Genomic DNA, 25,596 nt, shown 5'->3' on the forward strand with positions numbered 1-25,596 from the left:
GCCCCCGCCCCGCCCGTCCCGTCCATCTCAGAGCGAGCCGCGGTCGCTTCTAGGGTCGGTTTTATTTAATAAAATAAAGTACAGCGATCATCCGGCGGGGAACCGGCGTGCCGGGGGCATGGGGCACTCCCGCCGCTGCCCCGGCCTGGGGGATAGCCCCCCTCCCCGGGCTGGCGATTCTACCTGGTGAGCGTGTGTGACCGGTACCGAGCATGCGGCCACCGGAGCTGCGCGCCCCGGTGAGCAGCAGAGGAGCATGCGGGCGGGCTGCGGTGCCCGAACTAGCTAGGGACCCCCGGGGGAGGCCGGGCTGGGCAGGCAGACGGTGGCACGAGAACCGGTGATGGGGAGAACAGAGTAGGTGGTGTGGGGAGGTGCCGGGCGCTGCCCCGTGCAGCGCGAAGCCAGGGTGCCCAGCAGCGGAGCAGCCAGCTCAGTTGGAGGAGAGCAGGGAGCTGTGGGAGGACAGGTCCATGCTGCTGGCGCTCAGGCCTCTGCTCTCCGCACGGAAGCCTTGGGTACCCTGGAAAAAATACAGTGCCCATGAGGTACCTGCAATCCACTGCCATGCCCCAAAGCTGCCACCCCAGCTCCTGCACCCTTTGCCTTGCAGGCCAGGACAGCCCTGGTGCTGCTGTCACGCACAGCAGCGGCGGCCTTTGCTCCCAATCTGTGGCTGAGCTTTGTGGGGAGGAAGGTGGGTCCTTGGAAGCAACACCTTCAGATTTGGAGCTCTGACTTCAGACGAGGGGCTATGAGCTCAGGGGTTCTCAGCACTGCACCTGGGACTCACCAATATGTCCCTCACCCCTTGCACTGCTGGCCACACATCCCCCAGCCTCGCGTGCAGTCCTGCACCAGCCCCACCACTCACACTGTGCTTACCTCAAACGAAGCATCACTAGACTTGTGCAGGTAATTTAAGGACGCAGCTCGTTTCATGCTATAAGAAAGCAGAGGAGAGCAGATGTGATCGTGCTGTGAGTGGTCAGATCCAGACACACAAGGTGGCAGGACCCGCACCTGCCCTGTATTCAGCCTGACCCTCGCACGTACCTGGTGTTCCTGGGCTCCAGGGGACCATTGCCCTGCAGCTTCTTGACCAACATCTCACTGCTCCTCCGTATCACATCCCGGATTTTTCCCAGGGAGCTGCTGCGCTGGAGAGTGCCACTGCCATCCTGGACACAGAGACACAAGCCAGGGTGATGGCTGAGTGGCACTGATCAGGCTCTGGCATGCTGATGAGTGGCTGGAACTGGCTCCAAACATCCTCTTGCACTGAGGGTTTAGCCCTGGCCTAAAGCAGGCTTACTGCCCACTACATGGCTTCCCCTCACCCAGGGGCTCTCCACAGGACAGGATAACCAGGGAGTCATTGTCTGGCTCATCCAGCCTGATACTCCCTCCTGCCCAGTGCAAGCTCAGCATCCAGACAGGCTGCTGACTTGCCCCCAGCACAAATGGCACTGGCATCTGCACAGTCCTGTTCAAAGATGACACAGCTCCATCACCTGCAACAGCTCAGGCAGTCTCTACTAAAGAGATCCCAGTGGCCAGAGAGGCAGCAAGCCCTGTTGGGAGTCCCAAGATTAGGGATACTTTTGTCAGGCCAGGATAGGCTGCTGGGGCTTTAATTGCAAGGATGCTCTCCTCATTTGCTGCTGGCTGGAGGCCATCCTTATCCTTTCCCTCCCCTTGCCCTTCTTCACCACACCATCACCATTCTTCCTCTCTGTCCAGCACCCATACAGATGCACACCTGGTCCTGCAGGCTCACTCACATCACACAAGACCATTTCACACTGCACACACAGCCTTGTCCCATCTCTAACACCTCCAAGAAAATTAGCTTTGAGCCTTTGGAGCAATTCAGGCAGCTCCACTGGGGATGGATTCAGGTGGCTGCACCAGCACTGTGCTACCAAGCAGGCACCACTACTCCTAGGCCCCCCAACTTTAGCTGTATGCAGCCCCACCAGCTGCCCCAGGGGGTGACACTTTGCAGGGAGCTTTTCATGTCTACCTTCATTTTTCTGAAATCAGAAATCTGAACCAGCCTGAAATCTTGTTCCTAAGCCTGTTTTCCTCCCACATGCCTCCAAAAGTCCTCAGTACTCAGTGAGGCACTCTCAGGCCTTGACAGGCTCCAGTCCACCTCCTGCACTTTGCTCCACATGCATGCAAGGCACAGGTTGCCAGCATGGCACCACACCATGCCACCATGTCATCGTGCCACCAAGCTCTTCCCCTGTGGCCTGGCCTGCTTGTTACATAAGGCTGTGACACCACTGCTGATGTGGAATTACTTTTGCTCTGATGGCTGGATAACAGCAGTCTTCCCTGCTCCTGCTGGGAATGGCTCCTGGAACACTGGGGCAGAAGAAAAGGAGGTGAAGTGATGGCAAAAGCCCTTTTACTCCTTAGGAAGATGTGAGGGAGCCCCTTGGAAGCACTCCAAATGACCCAAATGCCTTGTGGCTCAGGCTAGTAGCAGCAATTACCTCAGCACTGTCCAAGCAGCTCTGCAGGCAGGCAGGGTCTCTGTCTTAGGCCAGTGACCCCCTTGTGCTGACCATTACAGATTGTGGCCCTCAGGGAAGGCTTTTCCAGCGCTCCTCTGCTCTGATTACCCAAAACTGAGCCAGACCTAGACTGTTCTCTAACAGCCCACCACGGACCAAGACTTTTCCTACCAGCAAACCTTTCTCCTGGTATTCCTCTCATCCCTTCTGGGATAAAACAAGTGCATTGAACCTCTTCACATTCTCATTGGGCTGAGACTTTTCCATGTTGAGAGCCATGTGCTGCTACTGCAAAGTACCCACTCACCAGAAATGCAGAGAGCACCCAAAGCAGCAAAGTAAACAATTCAATTCCTGCATGAAGCATCCCGGGCTGGTTTTGAATATCAGTGTGTAGCATTAACAAAGATGGGGAAGTGTCTTTTGCCTCCCCACCAGACTTAGACTGGGTCACCACTCTCCCTGCAGGGTACTGCTATGCCAGGCACTGTTGCTTTTCCCAGGGCACGCAAGCTAGGGGTGGAAGAGGGAACACAGCTGGGACAGGGGAGCAGGACCATGGTACAAGGGCAGCAGGATCAGGCCAGGAAGTATGCTCTTGTATCAGAGCTGGAGGATGGAGCCACATTTCCCCAGCTGCAGCGATGCAGACTGACTGCAGACCAACACCAGAACCAAATGCTGCTGCATGCTGGGTTAAAAATAGCCTCTCTTCTCCCCCCACTCCCTTTTCTGACGGGTTATTTTTAACCCAGAACATTTATGGGTTTGGTTTGCCGCAGAGCCCCCACCCCATTGCACCCACCAGGATGAGAGCATTCCAAAAAAATAAGCAGCTCCACCACTGAGCTCCTCTTCACTGCATGCTCCCACCCTGCCTAATGCATGGAGGCAGAGGACTTGGGCAGATTTGGCAGCATGTAGAGCTCAGCACTGAAGGACACAATGGGGTATTTCTTTGGCTAAATAGAAATGCCTGTTGGGGAAGGTCCAGGCTCAGATGCCCCAGGGCAGCCCTGCCACACATGGTTACAGAGCTGAGGTTAGCAGCAATTCCAGTTTGGAGGACAGGGAAAAAGCACAGTGGAGCTGGGTCCTTCATCTCCAATGCTCAGCCTGGGAGGGGAGCCCTGGGGGCACCACACGCCCCTGTACACACAGACAGACACCAAGCACCCCCAGACCTGCTCCAGCAGCATTTGCACCCACCACCCCAGGGCTGACCGACGCTGGCCTACAGAGCATGGAAAGAAGCACAGGGCAGCAATTTGGGTCAGTCTACCTTTAATTAGAGGTATGGTTGTTACAGCACCAGGTCCAGGACATGGCAAAGCACAGGGGCAGATGGCCCTGAGGTCCAAACACACCCTGCACTGGGAACTCACCACTCTCCAGAAGCATGGAGCACCACTGGGACAGAGAGGCCTGCGGCACTCTGCCCTGGGCTCCACACCCCATGTCCTGAGGACAAGCTTCCTTTCAGTAAGCACAAACTCCAGGGGAGCAGCATGCATGTACCCCAAGACCTCTGCACCACCACAGGAAAGCCAGGCCCAGACAGACACAAGCACATTTAGTATCACAACCTGCCCAATGACTAGCATAAAGAAGGGATCTAGCTAAATAAATAAGGAGTCCTGTGCTGGCCCCTGGGCTCTATCCTGCTGCCTACAGCCTCCCCAGCTTTCTTCCCAGACAGGAGGGCCAGGGGGGTTCCCTTCCTATAGGAGGTGGGATGAGAGTGTACACTCAAGGATGTGAGAGTGTAGACAGTGGAGGTCTGGCCCTGGGACACATTCTATTCCCCAGTAATGACTAACAGCACCAGACCCTGTGAAGGCCTGAAGCCATCAGAGGCACTTGGCCACCCCCACACCCCCTCAGGGTCAGCACGGTGACCCTCTTGGTAACAGGGTTACACATTTCCCACCCACTTGGCTAGGGACAGCCAGACTGCAGTCAGCCCCACAGACCTGTGAGCAATCCAGCCCCTACCCCTGCAACAACCTCCCTCCAGCATCCCATCTGCTCCCACCTGCTCAGAGCACCTCCAGCCCTAGCCCTTTGCTTCCTCACATCCATCTTTGCACCTTCTTTTTCTCCCAACCACTCTGCTCCAATCCAGACCATTCCCCATCTCAGCCACTTCTAATGGTCTGGGGTCTACCTTGCAAAAAAACTCTTTCCTCCTACCCCTCCTGTACTTTCAAGGAACAGCAAACAACTTCACCCCCACTTCTCCCACCAGCCACATCTAAGAACCCTGTAGCAATGGGGGGTTGATTCAGCCCTTAATGCCACATGAGGAACCTGGCTGTACCATTCAGTCAGGAAGTTGCAGCCAAACATGCTTGTGCTGGCCAGTTCCTGCACATAGTCCTTGGCTGTTGCCCCCCACCTCATCTTGGATGTACAGTAGCTCTATGGGCTGCCCTGCAGAGAGACCCACACACTGCTCCTGGGTCACAGAGCTCAGCAGGGAAGGGAGTAGCAAGATGGGGACTGCCCTGTGCTGCAGGGAGAGCCCATCTCACTGGGAACCAGCACAGGTTTGCTACAAGGCACTAATATCAGCTAAGCCTACAGGGAAGAAAGCAAGTGGGCACATGACAGCCCTGCCTAGGCCAGGCCTCACTGTCCCATAACAGCCCTCCATCTTCGAGCCTCTGTAGATGGAGGGAACAAGCTAGGAGGATGTCTAGTGACAACGGAGTCAGCAAGCCTGAAGTGAAGACAATCCCCCGCAGGCCTGGGCCCCAGGGATGTGCAAGGGCAGGCCAGGGGTGGGGGCATGCAAGGGGACGGTGGCCCGTCACCCTGGCCTGGGGGAGCTGGCAGCTCCTCGCAGATTCTTCCTGCTCTTGCTGGCCACGGGACTGGAGCTGGGCCATGTGGCCAGGCACTCCTCTGCAGGCGTCGCGGTGCCCTCGCGCGCCAGGAGGGTTGGGGGACTGGCGTGGAGCTCTCGCCGAGGAAGGAGGGATGGTGTGGAGGAAAAGTCGGAAGATACAACACAAACATCCAGGTGACTGCGGTGGAGGGGAAAGAGGGAGTCTCGGGAGGCATTTAAGCCTAGTGCACAGAGAGGAGAAAGACACAATTTACAAGGCTGTGAGGTTGTAGGTCACCTAGGGAGCAGGTGGGACAAGGCCCAGGCTGCATGCAGAGACCACAGGCCACATCTGGGCAGGGAGAGAGTCTTGTGAGGCTGAAACTGCAGCCTCACTTCTTTGCTAGTGGGCTTACTGGGTTGGCAGGAACAGCTTAGCTCAGGGAGGAACAGCCTGGGTCTCCTGCTCCTGGGCCTTGGGTACCTGCCAAGGCCTCTGCACCACGGAGCTGGTGCCATCCCCCTGCTCTCACATCCCAGTTACCTGAGCAGCAAGCAGCTGATCCAGGCCCTGGGGTGCTTCCAGAGCTGCCTATGGGCACAGGGCGCCCTGGGGACTCCCACAGCTCTGCCTGCAGCAGAAGCTGCTTTAAGGCAGCACTGTGTTGGTCTCTGGACCAACACAGGAAAAACAGGCCATGACAGACAGGAGCAGCAGGAGCTGCCTCAGCCTTCTTTTGCAGGGAGCTTCAGTGCAGTGCAGGGCTGCTGCCTCAGAAGAGAAGACTGGCTATGTGCAGCAGGCTGGAAAAGGAATCATGTGGCAGCAGCTGAGTCCCCCAGGGTGTTGGGGTAGCCCTCCAATCCTCTATTTACAGCTGTCTAGGTCAGGGAAGCTCTGCTAAGACCCCTAGGGAAGGGTCATATGAGTAGGGACTATTCCCTGGGACTGGCTGTGGCAGACTGTGGCATTGCCTACTTGCCTTAGGATGATCAGCTCAGAGACTGTCAGGAAGGTCTCTCAGACCATCACCAGTGCAAAGAGATCACCCAACACCAAGCACAGACAGGAGGAGCTGCAGAAAGACACCAGCCAACATAGGGACCAGGTGATTCTAATCCAAACCTGCAGCCCTCCATCTGTGCTTGTCTAGCCCCCTTACTAATGCTGAGTGCAGGGGCCTAGAGTTGGTGCCTTGCCAGAGCTAAGACCCTCTTTGGTCCTGATGCCAAGACGTGGGGCAAAGGACAGCCTTGCATCTGGTAAAGCTGCTGGGTCCACTTGAAGGTCTGTTTTTCAGATCCCCTCCAGCCACCTCCTGCGTACAATCCACAATCAAGAGAGCCAGCAGGCTTCAGGCTTTGGGTGTTGAAGGGCTGTCATGGCAACAGGGAAGAAAAAAGAGGAAGGGAGGGAGCTCATGCAGGTTGGGATAGAGCAGAGCCAGGTGGGGAAGGGTTAGTGACAGCAGATGTGAGGGGGCAGCAAAGGACTCTGTGTGCTCAGTGCCTTCCCTACGCCAGGCTGCAAGAACCCCTGCTAGTCTGTGCTCCCAGAGTTTGCAGAAGGAATGTAAGCATTAAGAGCTCTAGCAGCCCTTGAGCCGAGCACCCACCAGCACCATGCTCACTTGTTCATCTTCTCCATCCTCCTGCTTGCAGGAGACAAAAGGCATCTGTTCCAGCCCTGGATCACTACCTTTCTCCAAACTCAAGTGCTAGTGACCAAAGTCACCTTCAGCCTCAGAGCAAGCCTTGAGAGGTTCAGGCTGACCTGTCTGTGCCTCAGCTAACATCAGTCTCTTGCCTCCACTGGTCAGCCCAGCTTGCCATCCTGCAAAGATCTGCCTTTTATCCCCTCTGCTTAGCCAGAACTTGCCTAGGGCACGAGACCAGGAGAGGGGGACAGCAAAGATGCTGGCTACAGACTATTCCTGCGCCCTGCAGTCAGTCACTCAGTCACAGACACACCAGGCATATCACACACACACACAACCCTGCCCAGGTTCAGCATTGTCAGTGGCACAGTGCAGGACAGACAGCCAAATGGCTCTCACAGGCTGGGTGAGCCTGAGATGGGGCTGATGCTGTCAGCCAGGGCCTCCAGAGGGGAGCAGCAGGGAGAGATGTTAATAAGGTTACAAGCCTAAGATTAAGGGCAGACCAGCGCCAGTTCATGCTGCGCACTGCCAGGGCCTGGCTGGTCCCTGGAAGCAGGAGCCCTCAGCTGGGAAGATCTGTTCTGTACACCAGAAGCCAGACCCAGACACGCACCTTTGCGGGCTGGCTGGCTCATGCCAAGAAAGGGGAAGGAAATGTGCAGGGAATGAATGGAGGCAGACAAGGATGCCACGACAGGCCACGCGGGGACAGCCCTCAGCCAGGCTGTCCCTGCCCTCTGGCAGCCGGCTGAGGCCATTCTTGATGGTGTCTTGTACTTACCCCGCTCCATTCCACGCCCATACTCACTTCCTCGCTACCGTCTGTGGCATTCTCGTACTTGACACTGCCCCCCAGGCTCCGGTGCCTCTCTGTGCCATCCCCCTCCTTCAGGATCTCCACCACCTTCGTCTGGTTGATTGGGTCAATGCCCTGCAAGTAGGAAAGGATAAGGAAGAACCGTGTTTTGTCTTTACACGTTCCTTCCCTCTGGAATCCACTGTGCCATCACTGTGCTTGGTTCCTTTTCCCTCTCTTGGCCACTGCCCCATCATAGTCAAAACTGCCCAGCACAACCAGGATGGAGCCAAATGCCATCCTGCACTTAGCAGTCTCTGTTTGAACTCCCAGCTAAATGAGTCCTTACCAGGCCATAACCAACCCTGTGGAACAAGGGCTCACTACCCCAAGGCTGACAGCTTCTTTCCTTCACATATTGAAGTGTGAAGGATTCAGCTGTCCTTCAGTCTTTTGTGCTAGGTGCTTACAGCTCCTGCTTTATTATTTGTGGATTGAGAGGAGTTTAAGGCAAGAGCTACTCTAAGAAATTCTAGGTATTTTTTACCTCTGGACAAAAAAATTAGTATGAAGAAAACATCCTAGTAAGCGTAGCTCTCCCCAGTAGCTGACAAAGCCCAGGAACCTGCCTTAACCCTGCTGCAGTATTTCTGCACTCAGTGAGCCATGCCTTCCCCACACATGGACATCTGCTCCATCCACGCACACATGCACCACCCCCCACACCTACACACGTGTGGATCTCTGCACAAATGCATCCCGAACCACCAAGGCCCTCTGGTGTCACGGGAATGTAAACCAAGAACATCAGAGAGGCCCAGGAGAGTCCCCCACCACACCCCAAGCAAAAGCAGTGCCACCCCAAGCCCTGCAATGCCCCCACACCAGGGAAGGTCCCTCTGGGGTTACCTGTCGTCGGGAGCGAACTGCACACTCCTCCAAGGTCTCGGCTGCCTCCAGCTTGCCCTGGCGCCGGTACAGCGCACCCAGGTTCCTCAGAGTGGTGTTCACAGTTGGGCTGTGGTAACAGAGGGAAGGTGAGCAGGAGCCCTGGGGTCACCCCCCCAGAGTCCACAGCTGCCCACAAACCAGCTCTTACCTGCTAACCTTACAGGCCTTGTACCAGCCGCCATACTCAGCATAGGGAGCGCTGTCTCTGTGCTTGCTCTACAGGGTGAGGAGAGAAGAGAGCTGTTAGTCCCACACCTGCTGCCCTTCTCTGGCCTGTGCTCTGCCACCACATGCCAGGTCAGACCCCAGGCTGCACCCCTGCAGCAGCCCAACCTTTGGAAACAGAATACACAAATGCAGTGATGAAGCCCAGCAGCTTCCTGATAGGAAAGTTAAAAACATGTTTGACGCAACAGATTTGGGCAACAAGCAAAAGGGATATCCTCGTTTCAGGAAGGAACATAATCCCATCTCCTTACCCATTTCCATGGCACCAAAGGCAGCAGGGACAGCACAGCCTATTCTCATGGCATAATGGAGGGCATGACACCCCAACCAAAATGCAAAAGGCAGACAAAACCCCACCAGTATGCCAGTCATCAGAGTCAGGCACTAAATCCCTCAGCCAGGACTAGCAAAGGAATCAGCCAGCCACATCCCAGCCTTTGGCCTACAGTGTCAGGCTTGTCCTACAGCAGCTCAGCCCAGTTAGCTGTCCCTGCCCCATGCCCAGCATTTGCACCCCAAAGCTGCCCAGCTGGCCCTGTCCCAGCCAGCTGAAAACGGGCTGCTGGCCAGAGCAATAGCACAGGGGACACAACCTGATGCTCAAGGAGGAAGATCTGGACAACCCACACTGCAGGGCAGCAGCTGCTAGCCCTGGGTACGTAGGACCACGGCACCAAGCAGGTGCAGGGGGCTACTGCTCCACAGCACGAGTTACCCTCTAGCCCAGAAGAAACTGTCTCCATGGGGAGCACTTTTCTCACTCATTCCCACAGCACTTCTCAGCTCTTTATCCCACATGCCAGTCACCCTGTGCCATAGGCACACGTAGTTTTCTTCACACCAGAGCCTACACATCCTGGGCAGGCACCAGGGACAGGGGAGGTCAGGACTCAATACATCTCTCCTGTAGAGGCAGCCCTAAAGGGTGTCTGAACCTAACAGGCAAGGTGTCCAGTCCTCTGGGGCAGATAAAGCCTTGAAGGCCAGGGCTGCCAGCTGTGCCCAAGGCCCCACTGATGGCATGAACTGGCCTCCCTCTGCTGTCAGGAAAGAGGGGCAAGGGACAAAAGTAGCCAGGCTCTGTCACAGGAATTTTGTACATTTTAACAGAAGATATAGAAACAGCACAAGGCACAGCACATCAGTCCCAGCTCCTGGGCCAGGAGTACAAGCTGTTCTGTGACTACAGCTGCTGGCTGGACAGGAGTGCCAACCCTGCTTTGCCATGGGGCACAGACACAGCTACCTTGGGGAGAGGAGCCCCAGAGTCAGGGAAAGAGGTTTAGCCCTTGCCTAAGACTCACATATAAAATTCATTTATTACTCCAACTGTGAGTCTCTCGGCCTGCTCTCTTGCCCCATGGCAGAGCTTGCATTATCTGGAGCACAGCTTCATACTACAGCTATTTACATTTGATCCCTAAATTCTCCAAAGATACCATCAGAAGAGTCTCAATCCCAGAGGGGGCAATGGGAACCCAGTCTCTACTCCAGCTTGGATTTCTCCAGGATGGTGCTGCAGCAAGTGCAGACTCTTTGCAGCAAGCCTTTGCAGCACAGCAACCAGAACAGTGTAAAGCTGAGCAGTGCCCTGCACTGGGAGCCATGCAGAGTGGGAAGGCACAGGATGCTGTGGGAAGCACCTGTCAGTGCCCAGCTTCTAGGGCTGACAGGATAGGACTCATTGGTCACTAAGTCAAGCCTGCCAGGCTGCTGCCTGAACCCTGGAGGGTTGGGGCCTGCTCTGAGGGCAAAAAAAATGGAGAGTCCCACTGCAGGTAGAGGACTAGATCAGAACCCTTCCTTCTGCTGATTCACTTGCCTGCCAAAAAACAGGCAAGTGGGCCTTACACTTGGCAACAGCAAAAAACACAATTACTGTTATTACTGACCACAGAGCAGGGCTTGGGCTGCAGGAGCAACAGTAGCTTTGCCTTTCAGCCTAGCCCAAGGCAAGCACAAGTCCATTTCTATCCCCTTTCAGAGGCCAGCTAGGGCCCACCCTGTGCAGACACCCTTTTCAGATATGGCTCCATTTCCTAAGCAAGGTGACAGCAACAGTTTCTTCTTGACCTTCATTTTTTCCCTAGACAGCCTCAGAGCTGCTTTAGAAGCCAGTTATGCTCTGGGTACTGGCAGCTCTTTGGAACAGAGTGCCAAGGCCTTGCAGCACAACCCTCTGCCATCTGCCATCTTCCATCATCTGCATGCCCAAGAGGGATCAATCACTAAAGCAGAGAGAGCATGCAGCCATGCCTGAGACTGAATAGTCCTGCCCAAGGAAAAACACCCTGCTCTCTGATGAACCTTCCCTCCCCGCTGGCCCAGGGAGCAGCAGTGCTGTATCCCCCCTCTCCAGATGCCTCCTGGCCTTGGTGGCTCTTCAGACTGCAGCTTCTCCAGGAAGGAGATTATAAGAGATAGGTGTGGTAGGAGAAGATCAAATCCCCTGCAATCAGACTCACCTTGCTCATCTCCTCTCTCTCCTCTGCATGCATCCAGATTGGCTTGTGCTCATCTGTGTGGGGAAGAATGCAAAACAGGTCCACTCACCACCCCATGTTATTTGCCTCCTGTACAGCCCAGCACTCTGTCCCCAAAGCTAGCACCTCATCAGAGGGAAGTGACACTTCAGATCCTCCCCCCGGTCCCTGGCCCAGAGTCCCAAAAAAGGCAACCAATACTGCAAAGGCAGGACAAGGGAAGGAAAGAACAAGTCCTCCCAGCAGAGATACATATGCCAGGTGCACAGGAGAAACTTCAGCCTATGCTTGAGCACGATTGTGCCATTTACTATACCCAAGCCTGTTAAAGAGACTGGTTGAGACTCCTGAGAGAAGAGGGGGAACAGCATAACACACTAGAACAGCAGCACCTCAAAGGATGCCCAAAGCAAGGCATCACATCCCTCAGTCTGGGCAACACCAGAACCAGACAAGTGTAGGCTGAGCGCCAGGAAACCCCCCCTTGCCCCAAGGGCTTCTGCTGTACAAACCATCCACAGAGCCAAACTCCTTCACGTGAGCACGGGTAAGGATCTCCTTATACAGCACCTCTGCATCTTTGTATTTGCCTTGCTTCAGGTAACAGGAAGCCTGCAACCAAAAGAAAACAGCTCCAGCCCCATTGGGAAACAGATGAACTCTGCCCAGCTCTTGCAGCTATTGCTCTGTCTCTAAGGACCAGGCAATGCTCACCTCTCCCACAGCACCCTTCCCCAACACCACATGGCCTCTCCCCAGTGCCTCACCAGGTTGTTCTTGGTCTTGGCCACATTGGGGTCATCAGGACCCAGGCAGCTCTCATAGATCTCCAGGGCCCGGCAGTAATAGTACTCCACCTCATCATATTTGCCCTGGTTCTGGCACAACAGGGCGAGGTTGTTCAGCTGCTTGGCCACATCAGGATGGTCTTTGCCTAGAACCTGAGTGAACAAAAGAAGAGAAGCCACAAAGACTGGAGTGGACTCCTGGAGTTAGTAGACGCTGGAGTCCTCCCAGCACATGCCTATGTCAGACAAAAGCCAGGGTCTGGAGAGGAGGAAAATTCCAGCTTCCACCTCCTGGCAGGCCTCTCTAGGACTGCAAACACTGGAGAGACAGGAAAGGTGGTGGCAGAATCAGCAGCTGAACACACTAGATAGGCCCTGGCTCTCCCACATGCATTAAGGTAACGGGAGAAAGCCCACAGAGAGAGCTGAAAGGAGAAAGAGCATGGAAGAGTCGTACCTTCTCACGGATCTCCAGGGCTCGCTTACAGAGTGGCTCTGCTTCTTTGTACTTCCCTCTCTTGCCATAGAGAACAGCCAAATTGTTCAAAGTCGCTGCCACCTGCAGAGACAGAAACTTCTCCATGAAACAAAGTAAATTCCAGTGAGACCACACAAGGGGCACAAGCAACAGTAACCGTGACTGTCCCATTTCCTCCATGCCTGCAGTACTTCTGTTTCTCAAGAGAAGGAGGTCCAGAGACAGAAGGCTGCCCTGCCTATATCACAGGATCCAAGAGAAGCCATCTCCTTACAGGCCATAATGAACCAGCCAGCAGGAAATACTGAAGCAGTAAAACACTGCTGGAACAGTGTCCCAGCAGCACCCAAAGGGGAAGAAGTGACTGGAAGAGGAGAGAGACACTCACCGCTGGGTGGTCTTTGCCTAGAGTCTTCTCACGGATGGAAAGAGCATCATTCAAGAGGTGTGCTGCTTCTTTGTATTTGTTCTGATCCCTGCAGTGCAAAGTCAACCAGTTATCTAGGATTTGGACATTACAGCCCAGAGCAGCCAGAACTATGAACAGTGCTCCTTCCACACAGATCCAGCCTTCATAGTACTTTCTTTCCCCACTCCTCCCTGCTTTAGTCAGTCCCTAGATATATCTGGGAATTTGGCAAACCAAATACCCCATCTAGGCCAAAACCTTTCTGGAAGGTAAACCCCCTGGAAGCTTGGGAAGCCCCAGGATGTGCTGTAAAGGGAAACAGGAGATGCAGAAAGCTGTCCTGGCCCAATCCTGCCCTTCCCACCATGCTCACCTGTACACTAGTGCTAGAATGTTGAGCATGGTAGCCACATCAGGGTGATCATGGCCTGAGGTCTTCTCCAGGTCCTCTAGTGCCTGCTTGCAGAGCGGCACAGCCACCTCATAGCGTCCCTGGGAGGCGTACTGGATGACAAGGTTGTGGAGGGTGCGCAAGCGTGCAGGAATCTCATAACCTCCCTGCTGGGCAGCTGCCACGGCACTGCTGTGCTGGTGGGGCACTGTGGGCACAGAAATAAACACAGCACAGTTGGCCCAGCAGGCTTGAACAGAGACAGGCAGCACTCGTACATGAGCAAACACTTACATCCAGGACCATGCTCCTCCTCCTCATTCGGGAATAGGTCATCCAGAGAGTCCTTGGTGGAGTCACCCTCCTTCTCCTCCTGAGAGGATGAGAATTACAAATACTGTTGGTTATCAGCAGAGACAGCAGCAACCTGGGCTGAGTTAGTTGCCAAATTCTCAGCCATTCTGCAGCTCAACACATTCAATTTCTCCTGCCATCTCTGCCACCATCATCCCCTGCAAAAAAAATCCAGAGACTCTTCCCCATGCAGGCCCCCTTTAGCTACAGGCATTGCTGTGCACAGGAAGGGGTAAAATCCAGGGCAAGGTTAGCATGTGATAACATGAAGGCAGCTCTCCTCGTCCAACCTCCCGGACCCACAAAAGCAGCTGCTCAAAAGGACTGGGGCCTACCGAAGGTGAGACATCCTCATCATACTTCTTCAGCTGGTTCATGAACTCAAGGTGTTTCTTCTCCTCCTCCAGCTGAGCCACGGTCTGCTCACTACGCTGCAGCTTCTGCTGGGTGTTGGCAAGCTCATCACGCAGCCACTGGTTCTCCTGGCACAGTCTCCGCACCTGAGCACGCAGCTTCTGCTTCTCCGACTCCACAGCGTTCAGATGGTTGGACAATGCCATCATCACCTTGTTAAGAGTCTCAGTCAGCAACAACCACAGTCTTGTCTCTCCCTCACATGCATGCTTAGGGTCCGCCCGTGCAAGCCTTCTACACTTAGCCCCTTCCCACCCCTGTAGCTCATGGGAAATGGCCACATGCCTGCCCTTCCGCTGTCAATCCCAGATAACACCTCAGGGATCACCCCCCACTCTCACCTGAGCTTCTCCAAGCCCCAATTCTATCATCTCCACTGACTTGCGGAGCAGGTTGGATTTCTCATGCACGAGATTGGCTTCTTCATCCTTCTTCAGGCACTTGATGGTCTCCAGCAAGCTGTGCAGGATGGAGTTATGTTCATTCTTGAGTGCTTCCAGCCCTTGCATTACCAGCTTGGTGTTGGAAATTATCTCCTCTTGGCTCAGCTTGTCCAGTTTCTCCTCCCTTGGGTACACCATGGTGGACATAGTCCTACTGCTGCAGCCCTGCACAGAGACCAAGACAAAAACCTGAGTGCCCCAGTGCTGTTTCAGAGAGTCACTAGCAGACACAAGCACCACAACCTCCTTCAAGCAGTCAGAGACAGCATTTAACACACTGCCTACTCTAAGCCCTTCTCCTTCATCTTCCCCTCTCCCTCTGGCAGCAGGCAGCTGTCAGGGCTTCTGCTTTTGTGGACGGAGTGCTGGCAACCAGCGCAGGCGGCCTGCGGGGACAGGAGACAAAAAGGCGACAACCAGTGGTGACCTCCAACACCCCCACACTCCCAGCAGGGGAAAGACTAATTTAGCTTCCATTTAAGAGCAGAGATTTGTGGTTGGCAGCTGGGGTTGCAATCTATACACCTTCTGCCCACAGACCACTGATGCAGAGAGGCTGTCAGAGCTCAGCACCTCTTCTGACTGCAGAAGAAAGGGAACACAAAGTGGAGGGATGCCAGCTCAAAGCTTTCTGTTTCCTCAAAGGAAAATCTCCTAGAGGAGCATCTCAGACAGGAGGGCATCAGTGGTATTGCTATGCCAAAATATTGCCAGATATTGTGCCAAAAAAATGTACCAAAATATGACCAGAAGGGTACATCCTGAGGACTGCAGCCTCTGCACAGAACTGCCATTGTGGCACTGAGGGACATGCCACCAGCAGGACTCACCACACCACTGCCTGACTGCAGATGTCACATACACCAACAGCTACAGTCACACTAACATAATCCTTGAGGTGTTGACTTAAAACAACAACAGCTTTTCCATCTTGATTCACCCTGCTGCTCCCCCAAGGACTCCTCAGGATGGCCTAAGAACTCTGCAGTCCTTCCCTGTCCTGTTCCCCCACACACACAATGGGAAAGTACCCAGCTACTGCCTTTGCACAGCAACACCGAGCACTACAACCTACAATGTTAGTGTGGCTGCAAGATCCCTGGGAACAAAGTCCAGGAGCTAGGGAAACACAACAGGCCAGAGGCTGAGAGACACAACAGGCAGGCAAGAGCCCTGGCAGCAAGACCCTGGCTGCTCCAGGACTCACTCATTTAACACAGTCCCAGCCTCTCCCACCAGCTGGGCCACCTCAGCAGCCTCCTCACATTACTCAACAGTAAAGCCACCTCCCACCTTGCTATCAGGTCACTCCAAAACCAGTCTCCAAAACCCTGCACAGGCAGCACCTGCCCAGCAGCACCTCCTTGCTACCTGGAGCTGGCAGAGGCCTCTGTAACCTGAGTGCCCAGGACCCTGCTGCCAGGAGGCTGGAAAACTGCCCAGAAGCTACACAGAAGGAGGTGAGGGAATTGCTGCCAGCAGATCTGCCTTTGACCTCCTGCCAGACCCACCTCTGCATGGTTTGAGCTCTTTGCTCGGCAGCTGCCTTGTGCCTGTTTTACTGAGAGAACAGAAATACTGTCCAGCTACAGGAACAGAGCAAGCAGAGTTCCCCTTTCTGGCAGGCTCCTCTTCTCCTCACCTGTGCACTCTATCCAAGTGCAGGGAGCTACTGGGGAATGGGCCCTGAGCAATAGAGAGGCCCATCTTCCTCCTCTCTGCAACACTTAAAGTGAGGATGACAAACAACACTGGGACAGTTGTTTTAAGTACACACATCTCATTATTAAACCCACTCATCTCCTCCTCTTTAGCCTCACTCTTTCTCCAGTTGTTTTGTAGGCCTGAACTCTCCTCTCAATTCTTCTTTGGTTTCTGTTCCCATGATGTACATCCATCCCTCAGGAAGGGGAGCCAAACCCTCAACACACAGAGGAGACCTTACTGAACGCCCCAGCAGGGCAGAAACACCTCGTGTCTCTTGAAGACTGGGTTTCTGTTCACACCTCTGAACAAGAACTGAGTCATCCTCCCCCAAAGTCACAATGCTGACTTCATATTCACTTCATGATCTAGCATCAGCACCAATTCTGAGTCACACTTCACTGTATCTTTCACTTTTGGGTATCTGTCATGCTCCACATGCAGTTAATCCTGCACATTTTATACCAAAACAGTCTCACCCGGACCATGACTTACGCCAGTTTCCTTTACAGGAGATTATATGACAAGAATAGCATGAAAAACCTCATTAAGGTCAAGACAGAGGACACAGACTACCGTTTCAAAAGGAAAAATGGGCTTGCTGAGAGTCGGTTGCCACTCATACCCCATCTTCCAAACTCATTCTCCAGGAAATGGCAGCCAAGCGCTCCGGTCAACAGTTCCCCTAGTTATTCTTTTTCCCACCTTTCTAACACACCTGGAGTGGGACCAAGTGCTAAAGCACTAAGGAAAGACTTGCTTAATGCAGACTTCTACAGGTGAGCACAACTCAGGAAGAAATGTGCAACAACTCCCAGCCCCAGAGAAAAGAGGATGGCAGCCCAAAGGGTGTTAGTACTGCCTCATATGGCCACGAACTCTGGTGCTCTGAAATAGGTCCAGACAGCTTCCCAGGAAGGCTCAGCAGGCACTTACCTCTTCCACAGAACCCAAGGTAATAGCTGCTAAAGGGTTAAATGGCCCCATCACTGGTTCCAGCTTATAAGGAAACACACCCTGACTCACTTGCAGACAGGGAAACAGGCAAGTGGGAGTTCTCCGGATCACAGGCAATGCTTGGGACACAAGAAGATACCCAGGAACGGCCTCATACCCAAAAAACTAGAACTTTGCTCTAAAACTCTCACAGCTGAGCAGCACAAGTACCTGTGGGTACTGGGGCCAACTGTATGAAATTGAATGCTGGCAGTTTTCATGGCAGCATCACTTACGTCCATACAGAGATCTTGCTGCCATCTTTAAGAAGTGCAATACAAACGCATTGGGAAGAGGAACACGTTACAGGATAAAAAGCCGCCAGACCTCACACCTTGCTAGGTAACAGAGGCAGGCAGACAAGACCCAGATCCATAGAAAATCAGCCTCATTAATTCCACTGTACACAGAACTACTCCTCAACTGTGAAACTGCTGTGTGTTAAACATTAGCATCTCTACTACAGCAACATTCCTTCTTCAGCCCTTCTAGCAGAAGATGTTCACGCCTTTCACAGTCCTCACAATCAACTTATTTTTTGAAACTGCAAAGATTTCAGACTGAGAATGAAAAAAAAAAATCAAAACATCCTGATCCACAGCATATAAGACTCATCCTACCCTGCAACTACATCCTCAGATCCTTCAAGGCATCCCAATAGAGGCTTTTCTTCTCACAGGCTGTGCAAACATCTGTAACAACCTCAGCCTTTCTGCCCTAGGGTGACATCCTGGAAGCATAGCTCTGCTAGGTACCAATATGCTTCCATGCTCAGCAGCGGACAGAGGATTGTCCAGGCTGGACAGAGGGTGCAAAACCTAAGAACAACACACAGCTGCTCAACAAGAAAACGAAGAGGAGACTGCTGAGAAGTCATTTGAATGCTGCTACCTCTTGTACAGCAAAGACCAGCAACCAACACCAGCAAGAGCTGACTTAACTTTCCAAAGCACGAATTTCCCCACAAAGAGCTTATTTCTAGTTCTCCCCAGTGCTGGCAGGTCTACTCTCAGTGTTCAGCCCTCCAAAGAGGAAACACCTGCAATGGCAGCCAGTGCCAAGGTCAGGCAGGCTGAGGCTGCTGTATATGCACTCTTCCTACTCCTTTACATTAAGTAAGGGGCCCTGAGTGTCCTTTACCCAGGCAGAAAACACTCAGAGGTTTTCTGCAGAGAGGAGGGGACACATCGTGGTTTGCCTTTTGCAGGGTGGGGCTCAGACTGGAAGAGGAAGAAAGAATGCTTTTCCACCGAGCTCCTTGAGAGATGGAGAGTCCTGTTCCCAGCTTACCCTGCTGCAGTCCTCATGGACCTGCAGGTGTCCCAGCCCAGGTCTCCACCCGCCCGTTTCCGCCCTAGTTGGCACGTCTTCCCTATTTACAGTGAGCTGCTAGAACAGCCTGCCTTTCCGACAGCACCCATCTCATCTCCCCTCTTCTGCTCCCGTTTGGAGGACAGGGAAGGAACACGCGTGCACTGAGCTTTGTGGCAGCTGCAGCAATCAGCCGGGCATCCATCAGCAAGTACATCCTGCCAGGCAAAACCCTCCCTCCTGTATTCGAGCGCATAACCGCGAAATCGCTAAGCATCAGCAATTTCAGCAGCTCGTTTTTCTGCCTCTCAAAAGTGCTCCCACATGCGAGACCTTCAAGAGGAAAGAGCTGGAAGCTTCACTGCTCCTATCTTCAACCCACAACATCTACAAGGATGCCAGATTAAATGGGTCCAAGTCAATCTTAAAGCTTAGGTTATGATGCCTAATGCTAGAAAAGAGTATGAGAGCGAGGGAGGAGAATCACCGGGGAAATCAGGAATCAGCTACAACAGGACAGAGATCTCAGGTCTACAAACAACTCAACTAACGCAGTTCACTGCCTCTCTGCATGCACAAGACAATAACTGCAGCATCCTTCAAACTGCAGATGGTCTGCCAGCACTTTCTGTAAAGAAGTGAAACAGATTTTCAGCAGCAAATTCTTCCATAGGAGAAGGTGATCCAAGGATATAAGTGATGTAAAGCAGCTGAAGAAAGACAGCTGGGTTCTGGAAAAAAGCTTCCTGTGGAACAGAGGAAGTCTGACCCACAGCAAGAACAAGTGACCACACTTGGGAGATAGACAGCAATGGTTTCCATTTAGAAATGGAAACACAAGGCTTTGTCTTGCTGCATCATAATTGTCCCAGTCTCCTCCTGTGAGACATGCTTCTGCTACCTGGACAAACAGCAAGGTTATACATTTGGGAGGAAAAACCACTTCATAAAAGCAGGGAGGGTTTTTTGGTTTGTTTGTTTTTCCTTGGACTTCTGCCAGCTCATTACTGTCGAGCAACAAAGGGTCTCTGCAATGACTGGTTGACCTCCAATGACACTAGAAGTGAGACTGCAAATAAGAGTGTGAGTCTTCACTGCAACAAAATCTAGACCTAATACTTTGGATGCTGAAAAATAAAATAAAAGCAGTAAAAAGCAAACAGAGTGACAAAGTTGCAGCCATCACAGAAGCTGTGTGATGAGCACAAATTTTCTTATTTTGTTACCAGTGTCAGAAAGCAAACAGATTGTAGGAGATTACAGTCAGCTGTGCAGGGCCTCTGAGGCTTCCACTGCACAGCCAGGACACGCTGACACTGCCAGGAACACCTGCACACTAGCACACCACTGCCAGAAGAGCCACTGTGCTCAGGGTCACCACCCCAGAACACCTGGAGCAGAACCACAGAAAAAGGAACAAACGGGTGCTGCTGAGCTCCACATCCAAGCTGGTATTTCCAGAGCTGCTTTAATCCAGGCAAAACAGGAAATGCTGAGGTTCAAGTGAGGCACAGAGCAGGAACGGTGCTCTGCGATGCTTGTTACTGCTGCCAGAAATGCCTAGATGCCCCTTAGTGCCACTAAGAACACACAAAGAGGACATCAGTCAGGAGCCAGCATCCTGGGAGGTCATACCCACCATATCTCTGAGCTGCAATTGTAAAGTCAAAAGATGTCACTCAAATTCTAATGTCCATAATATTCTCTGCCATCAGTGATACCGTAAGTTTCTACATTCTACTGCCAAAAAAAGGGGACACCTAGAGTCCCATCTTCAGCCCAAAGTTCTTTCCCAATGCCAGCCTCCAGCTCAGACCTTTCCTGCACTGCAGACAGTCTAGAGAGTTAAACCAACACACAGATGACTTCAAGTACTATAGAGGGACTCTCGTGTTGTAACTTTTCCCTCAGTAAGAGTCTGGTCTGAGTATTACTTGAAGAGTATTACTTGGAATGAATTCTTAGAGGTCTTTGGTCCATTCCCTCACCCAAACCACGTATCTGTGTCTAACTAAAGGATCGTCTCACAAACTCTTCACACCCCTGTACCACAACTTAACCATCCTCTTGTGGGAGGAAAAAAAAAAGTAAGAAAAAAATTCTTCATCTGAATTCCTCAGATAAACTCAACGTGTTTGCCTTCAGTGAACACCTCTTCAGGACAAAGGAGCAAGGCACCACAGCACTAGAAACTGATCCAAGGCCCAGACAAAGGGAATGCAGTGCCTGCTTCCTTCCAGCAAGGTCCCACAGGGATTTTTGGATTCCCAAAGCAATCTACCTGCAACGACACAGCATGTAGTGAAGGCAAGAAGTGGTCTTACTCTCATTCTCCTATGCCCCAAAACCAGCACTCTCCTTGGCATCCAGACATCTCCTCACATGGCTTTGAAGTCAGTCTCCAAGCCTAGAAAGGCTTCACCCAACCAGTTTCCCCAATCCTCAGAGCCATATATAATACACAAGCTGACTGTGCTCTTGATATGCCTTGATCCCTGTCTGGGGGATAGGGGGGGCTGTCCAGGGATCATGGCCAGGATTGCTTCTTTCAGCAGCTGACACACGCCAGCTCTGGGATTTTTTCCTAGATACTGGAAGGCTTGTATTGGGAATGTCTGTGCTAACCAGCAGGCTGCAAGAGGCCCAGGGAACAAGGACTAAGGAACTAGATCTGCAGCTCAAATGGCAAGGAGACAGGAGCTGAAGGGAAAGAGCATGAAGGGGAGCCTCCCAACACTCCTGTCCCAGAAGCCTCAGCTCCCTACCACCCACAATCTCTAATGAAACACACAATGTCACATAACCTTCCTGAAACCCAGGGCAAGGTGGTGATAAGGTGGCTTTACAAGGACTTGGCTACAGTGACTCATGTTCACACCACTACAGAAAGAACATGGGAGTTTCCCATACCCCTACCACCTTCCAGCCCACAGCTGGAAATGGACAAGACAAAAGGTACTGGTGTTTGTTCTGATTAGCCAGAGCAAGCAATTCCTGTATTATCAAAGCATCATCCAATTCCAGAATGGATATGTACTCTGAGGAAGACAGAACAGGTAGCCTGGTTAGTTTTGTATCAGACCATTCATTCCTTTCAAGACCAGAAAGGTTTCACTCCATTTGTTACTACTAAAGAATACAGATATTGGAATCAACAAGGGTTAAAAAACCCCAACAAAACAAACAACAACAACGAAACCAAACAAAAAAATATAGCACCAATTTTTGCCATTAGCAGAAAACCATTTTGCCCTGGTTGTACACCATATTTTTTACAACCCCAGCTGGCTGGGCAAACCTGCCCCTTCCAGCAGGCCATTGGAATGGGAACAGCAGTCATCACCACTCCCACCAGCAAGCTTATGCTGGCACCTCCAGATCAGCTGGTAAGACCTTGTTTTTAAACTTGTTCATGTCTGCAGCAGCTCACCAAATCCATTCTGCATCTGCTGCGCCTGGGACTACAGCGAAACACCATTAAAACACGTTTCCAGGCTAGTGGAGAGACAAGAGCTAAGCAGCTGGAACAGAGCCAGGGCAAGCATCTCTTCCCAGCTTCAGAATCTGATTGGGAGTCTCGCACTATAAAAAAAACAGCAAGAGCCATTACCTTGCCCTGACAGCATGAAGCAGTATTAAAGCAGGCAGAGTAATTCCCAGGAGCCAATGCCTTTGCAGGCATCTGTCTAATGTGAGGGCTATGCACTGGATGTGCCTGAGCTGTACACAGGACATAACCAGGATGCAGATGGGACCAGCAGGCGCTCTGGAGCCACTCTGTGTGCCCTGAAGGGCTCTGGTATGCCCACACTCCCTCCGTGGTGTACCTGAGGCACCTGCAAAGACCAGCTGACTGCAGGCTGCAAGACTGTGCTACTTTTTCCAGAAGCAAACAGTTTTTGTAAACCACAGCAAGGCAGGCAAAGTCACAGGGACAAACCTCTACCTGCGAAACAAGCAGAGGATCTGTTCTATTTCTGACTCGAACTCTTTGAGGAGCTACGTGGCTCTTTCCCAGCAAATAAAGCATTTATCCAGCCACTCTGCCAAGGTCAGTATCTTGCCACATGTCCTTTGTGCCCCAAGAGCCATTTTGGTATTTGGGGTTAATACTGTTGTTTCAACCTGGACATTCCTCCAAAACAGCAGATGAGAGAACACATGCTTCCTGCTCCTTCTGCCAATTACAGCAAAGCACAGCCATGTTTATTTACCCTGTGTCTGAGCTGGCCAGATCTTTGACCTGATGTGTGCTGATCACCACCCTCTTTCCCCACAGGCACAGGCAGGGGTGGGTGTTTTCCACATCTCCAAGGTGGCATGGCAGAGAGCAGACCAAGGGCACTAGAGGAGAGCCGAGCACGGAACTGCAGCAGAGTGCCAGATGCCAGCTATGCAAGACGCAGGGAAGCCTGCTGTTTCTGGTAATGTGCTGCTGCCTCCCACCATTGTGCAGATTTCTCCCGGCTGCCTGGCCAGAGCATTCTACCGCAACACCATCCCCCAGCTCTTCTTCAGACACCTCCTCCCAGGCGCATCCTCTCCTTCACAGAAGCTTTCCAGCGATTCCCCCAGCCCACCACCTTAGGTAGGGTGCACCTCCACTTCGGAAAAGCTTAGGAAGCAGTTAATTAATGAAAAGACGGTTTGGGGAGAAACAAGGCTCTTCGAGAGCTACTGCTGTATGACCTGCCTCCGTCATCGTTTCTCCGGCTTTGTCTGGCGGCAGGAGGCACGCCCGCTGCGTATCCTTGAAACAAACAAGCCAGAGAAACCCCTTCACCCCTCAGAACCACCACAGAGAAATTCTGCGCCCACCTGACTACGTGAAAGCTTCACAAGGAAAAAAAAAAAGTTTTCATCAGCTCTGCCCGAAACTGCGCATCAAAGCGGTCCTTTGTTCCAGGATGGCTGGGCACCCTGCCCGTCCCAGTCACCGGATGGGAATGTCCCCCGCCCCACGCCGCAGAGGAGCGGTACCTGGCTGCCTGCAGCGGCTTGTCCAGCGCCGGTGCTCGCGGAGGCGGCGGAGGAGCGGCGGCCGCGGCGCTGCGAGGCTCCGTCTGCCGCGCTGCCCCGGGAGCGAGCAGCGGCGCAGGCACCCGGCGCTCGGCAGCCAACCACACTGCGGCAGGGGGAGGGGAGGGATGCGGACGGGCTCCGGGAACAGGACGGTCGGACGCTCTCCTGGGAGCGCAGAAAGCGCCACGCACGCCAAGCTCACAGCTCCCTCCTCAGGGATCCACCGGAGCGCCCAGCAGCAGGGCCGAGCCCCCGCGGCGCTGCCCGGGCAGCTCTGGCCACCACCGGGCTCCTGTTCAGCCCGGCAAAGCCCTGTTCCATCCCACCCTCCATCCTGAGGCGGAAGGTTTCACATCCTGTTCGGTACCACCCTCGCCTGCGTCCCCACTGCTGACCCCATTCCAGCCCAAAGCCAAGCTGGTGTAGCTGCAGAGAGCCCTCCAGCTGCGTGGCTGTGCCCACAGCAATGGCCACATTCAGGAGATCTGGGAAGGCTGGAGCCCTGTGGTGTCCACACTGCAGTGTGGGGCTGGACTGGGTACTGCTGGGAAGCACTTGTTCAGTCTCTGGCGGCTCTTCTCAGAGGGAGGACAATAACACAGGATCCAGCTTGGATTGTTGGTACTGCCATCCCATGCATGGTAACACACAGCTGTCATGGTGCTCCCTACACCTGCCTGAACCAGTACTGCACTGGTGTTCCTGTCCCTCCCCACAGATTTCCCCAGAAGGGCAAGGGCTTCAGGTGTCCCAGGAGGAACACAGCCCAGCCCAGCCATGCTGACATGCAGGTTCTCTTACCTCATCTCACAACACATATTTCTTTCCTAAAGCACCTTGCTGTTCTTCATTCCCTAGTTCTGGAGGGCAAATCTGGCTGGCTGTGCCATACAGCTATGGCACGCTTACATGTCACATAAGTTACACAGCAGAAGTGCAAACATATATTATTTGTGTTACAGTGAAAGCCATTCCGGGCAATGAAGACACAGACTAATTATAGAGCAGTGAATCCCGCAGTCTGTGCCCACAGCACGCTGGAAACAGCCATGGCCGGGTCTTAGGGCTGACCCACAGCTGCCATGCCCACACTCCGCTCTTCCCTCGGGGGCTCCCGGCCTCCGCCGGCCGTCCCTGCGTGGCAGTCGGCCCTGCCCGCGGGGAGGCCAGGCGCACCGAGCCTGCGTACCGGGAGCTGCCCGAGCAGAGCGGGCACCGGCAGGGCTCCGGAGCCAGCGGCTCCCCCGGTGCTGAAGGGCTTGATCCCGCAGGGCGCGCCTCGCCGGCTCCAAAGACCGCAGAGCCGGCAGCGCCCTCAGCGCCGACCCGCAGCGTTACGGCGGGCACGGCCCCAATGCTGCCCTCGCCCCCGCTCGTTCCGCTGCCCCAACGGCCAGGGTGCGCTAGGACGGTCCCCGAGCCACGCCAGCCCCAGCCCCAGCCCCAGCCCCACTACAGAGGCCTCCCCAGCTCCCCGCGAGGGTCCCACCGCCCCCCGCGGCTGGCGGGGGAGCGTCGCCCCGCGAAGGCCGCCCCCGCTCCGGCCTGCGCCGCGGCGCTCCGTGTGTCCTCCCCACGCCAGGGCCGCCGAGGGGAGCCACCGAGCCCTCACAACCCCGCCAGTCCAACCTGCTGGGCGCAAGACGTCGATGGCGGTCCCGGTCGCTGTCCCGGTCCCGGCGGGGGCGGGGCGAGACCCGCTCCGGCACCACCCGCCCTCTCAGCGGCGCAGCCCCTTTAAATCCAAGATGGCCGCCGCCTCAGCGCCGCCGGCGGCAGCGCGCCACCTGCCGGCAGCCCCGGCTCGGGCCC

At 53.8% G+C, this 25,596-nt stretch overlaps 1 protein-coding gene across 3 annotated transcripts; it reads right to left on the reverse strand.

Annotated features, from left to right (window-relative positions):
* Positions 1 to 43: 43 nt before the first annotated feature.
* KLC4 (kinesin light chain 4) lies at positions 44 to 25,539 on the reverse strand. Of its 3 annotated transcripts, none has more exons than XM_041408266.1 (16): positions 25,414 to 25,539; positions 14,650 to 14,916; positions 14,230 to 14,460; positions 13,835 to 13,913; positions 13,523 to 13,748; positions 13,129 to 13,216; positions 12,720 to 12,821; positions 12,242 to 12,415; positions 11,987 to 12,086; positions 11,457 to 11,509; positions 8,912 to 8,979; positions 8,722 to 8,830; positions 7,825 to 7,947; positions 1,057 to 1,181; positions 886 to 943; positions 44 to 523 (listed from the first exon to the last, which is right to left on the reverse strand). In XM_041408266.1, the coding sequence occupies exons 2-16, from the start codon at positions 14,896 to 14,898 to the stop codon at positions 434 to 436; spliced, it is 1,875 nt and encodes a 624-aa protein (XP_041264200.1). In that variant the 5' UTR covers positions 14,899 to 14,916; positions 25,414 to 25,539; the 3' UTR covers positions 44 to 433. The 3 variants fall into 3 exon arrangements, with proteins under 3 accessions (XP_041264200.1, XP_041264199.1, XP_041264201.1); XM_041408265.1 differs by having other exon boundaries at positions 7,798 to 7,947; XM_041408267.1 differs by lacking the exons at positions 44 to 523; positions 886 to 943; positions 1,057 to 1,181 and adding an exon at positions 3,793 to 5,597.
* Positions 25,540 to 25,596: the final 57 nt, after the last annotated feature.

This window comes from Onychostruthus taczanowskii, unplaced genomic scaffold, assembly GCF_017590055.1.
Source record: "Onychostruthus taczanowskii isolate IOZ18803 unplaced genomic scaffold, ASM1759005v1 scaffold298, whole genome shotgun sequence".
Classification (NCBI taxonomy): domain Eukaryota; kingdom Metazoa; phylum Chordata; class Aves; order Passeriformes; family Passeridae; genus Onychostruthus; species Onychostruthus taczanowskii.

What these genes read in the sequence shown, in the direction of transcription:
- KLC4 (XM_041408265.1), bottom strand. Translation starts at nt 14,898, where the DNA reads ATGTCCACCATGGTGTACCCAAGGGAGGAGAAACTGGACAAGCTGAGC. An exon ending in ATGAGGATGTCTCACCTTCG is followed by an intron (nt 13,914 to 14,229) that starts GTAGGCCCCAGT and finishes TCATCCTCTCAG; the next exon opens with GAGGAGAAGGAGGGTGACTC. An exon ending in GGAGTTTGGCTCTGTGGATG is followed by an intron (nt 11,510 to 11,986) that starts GTTTGTACAGCA and finishes TTCCCCACACAG; the next exon opens with ATGAGCACAAGCCAATCTGG.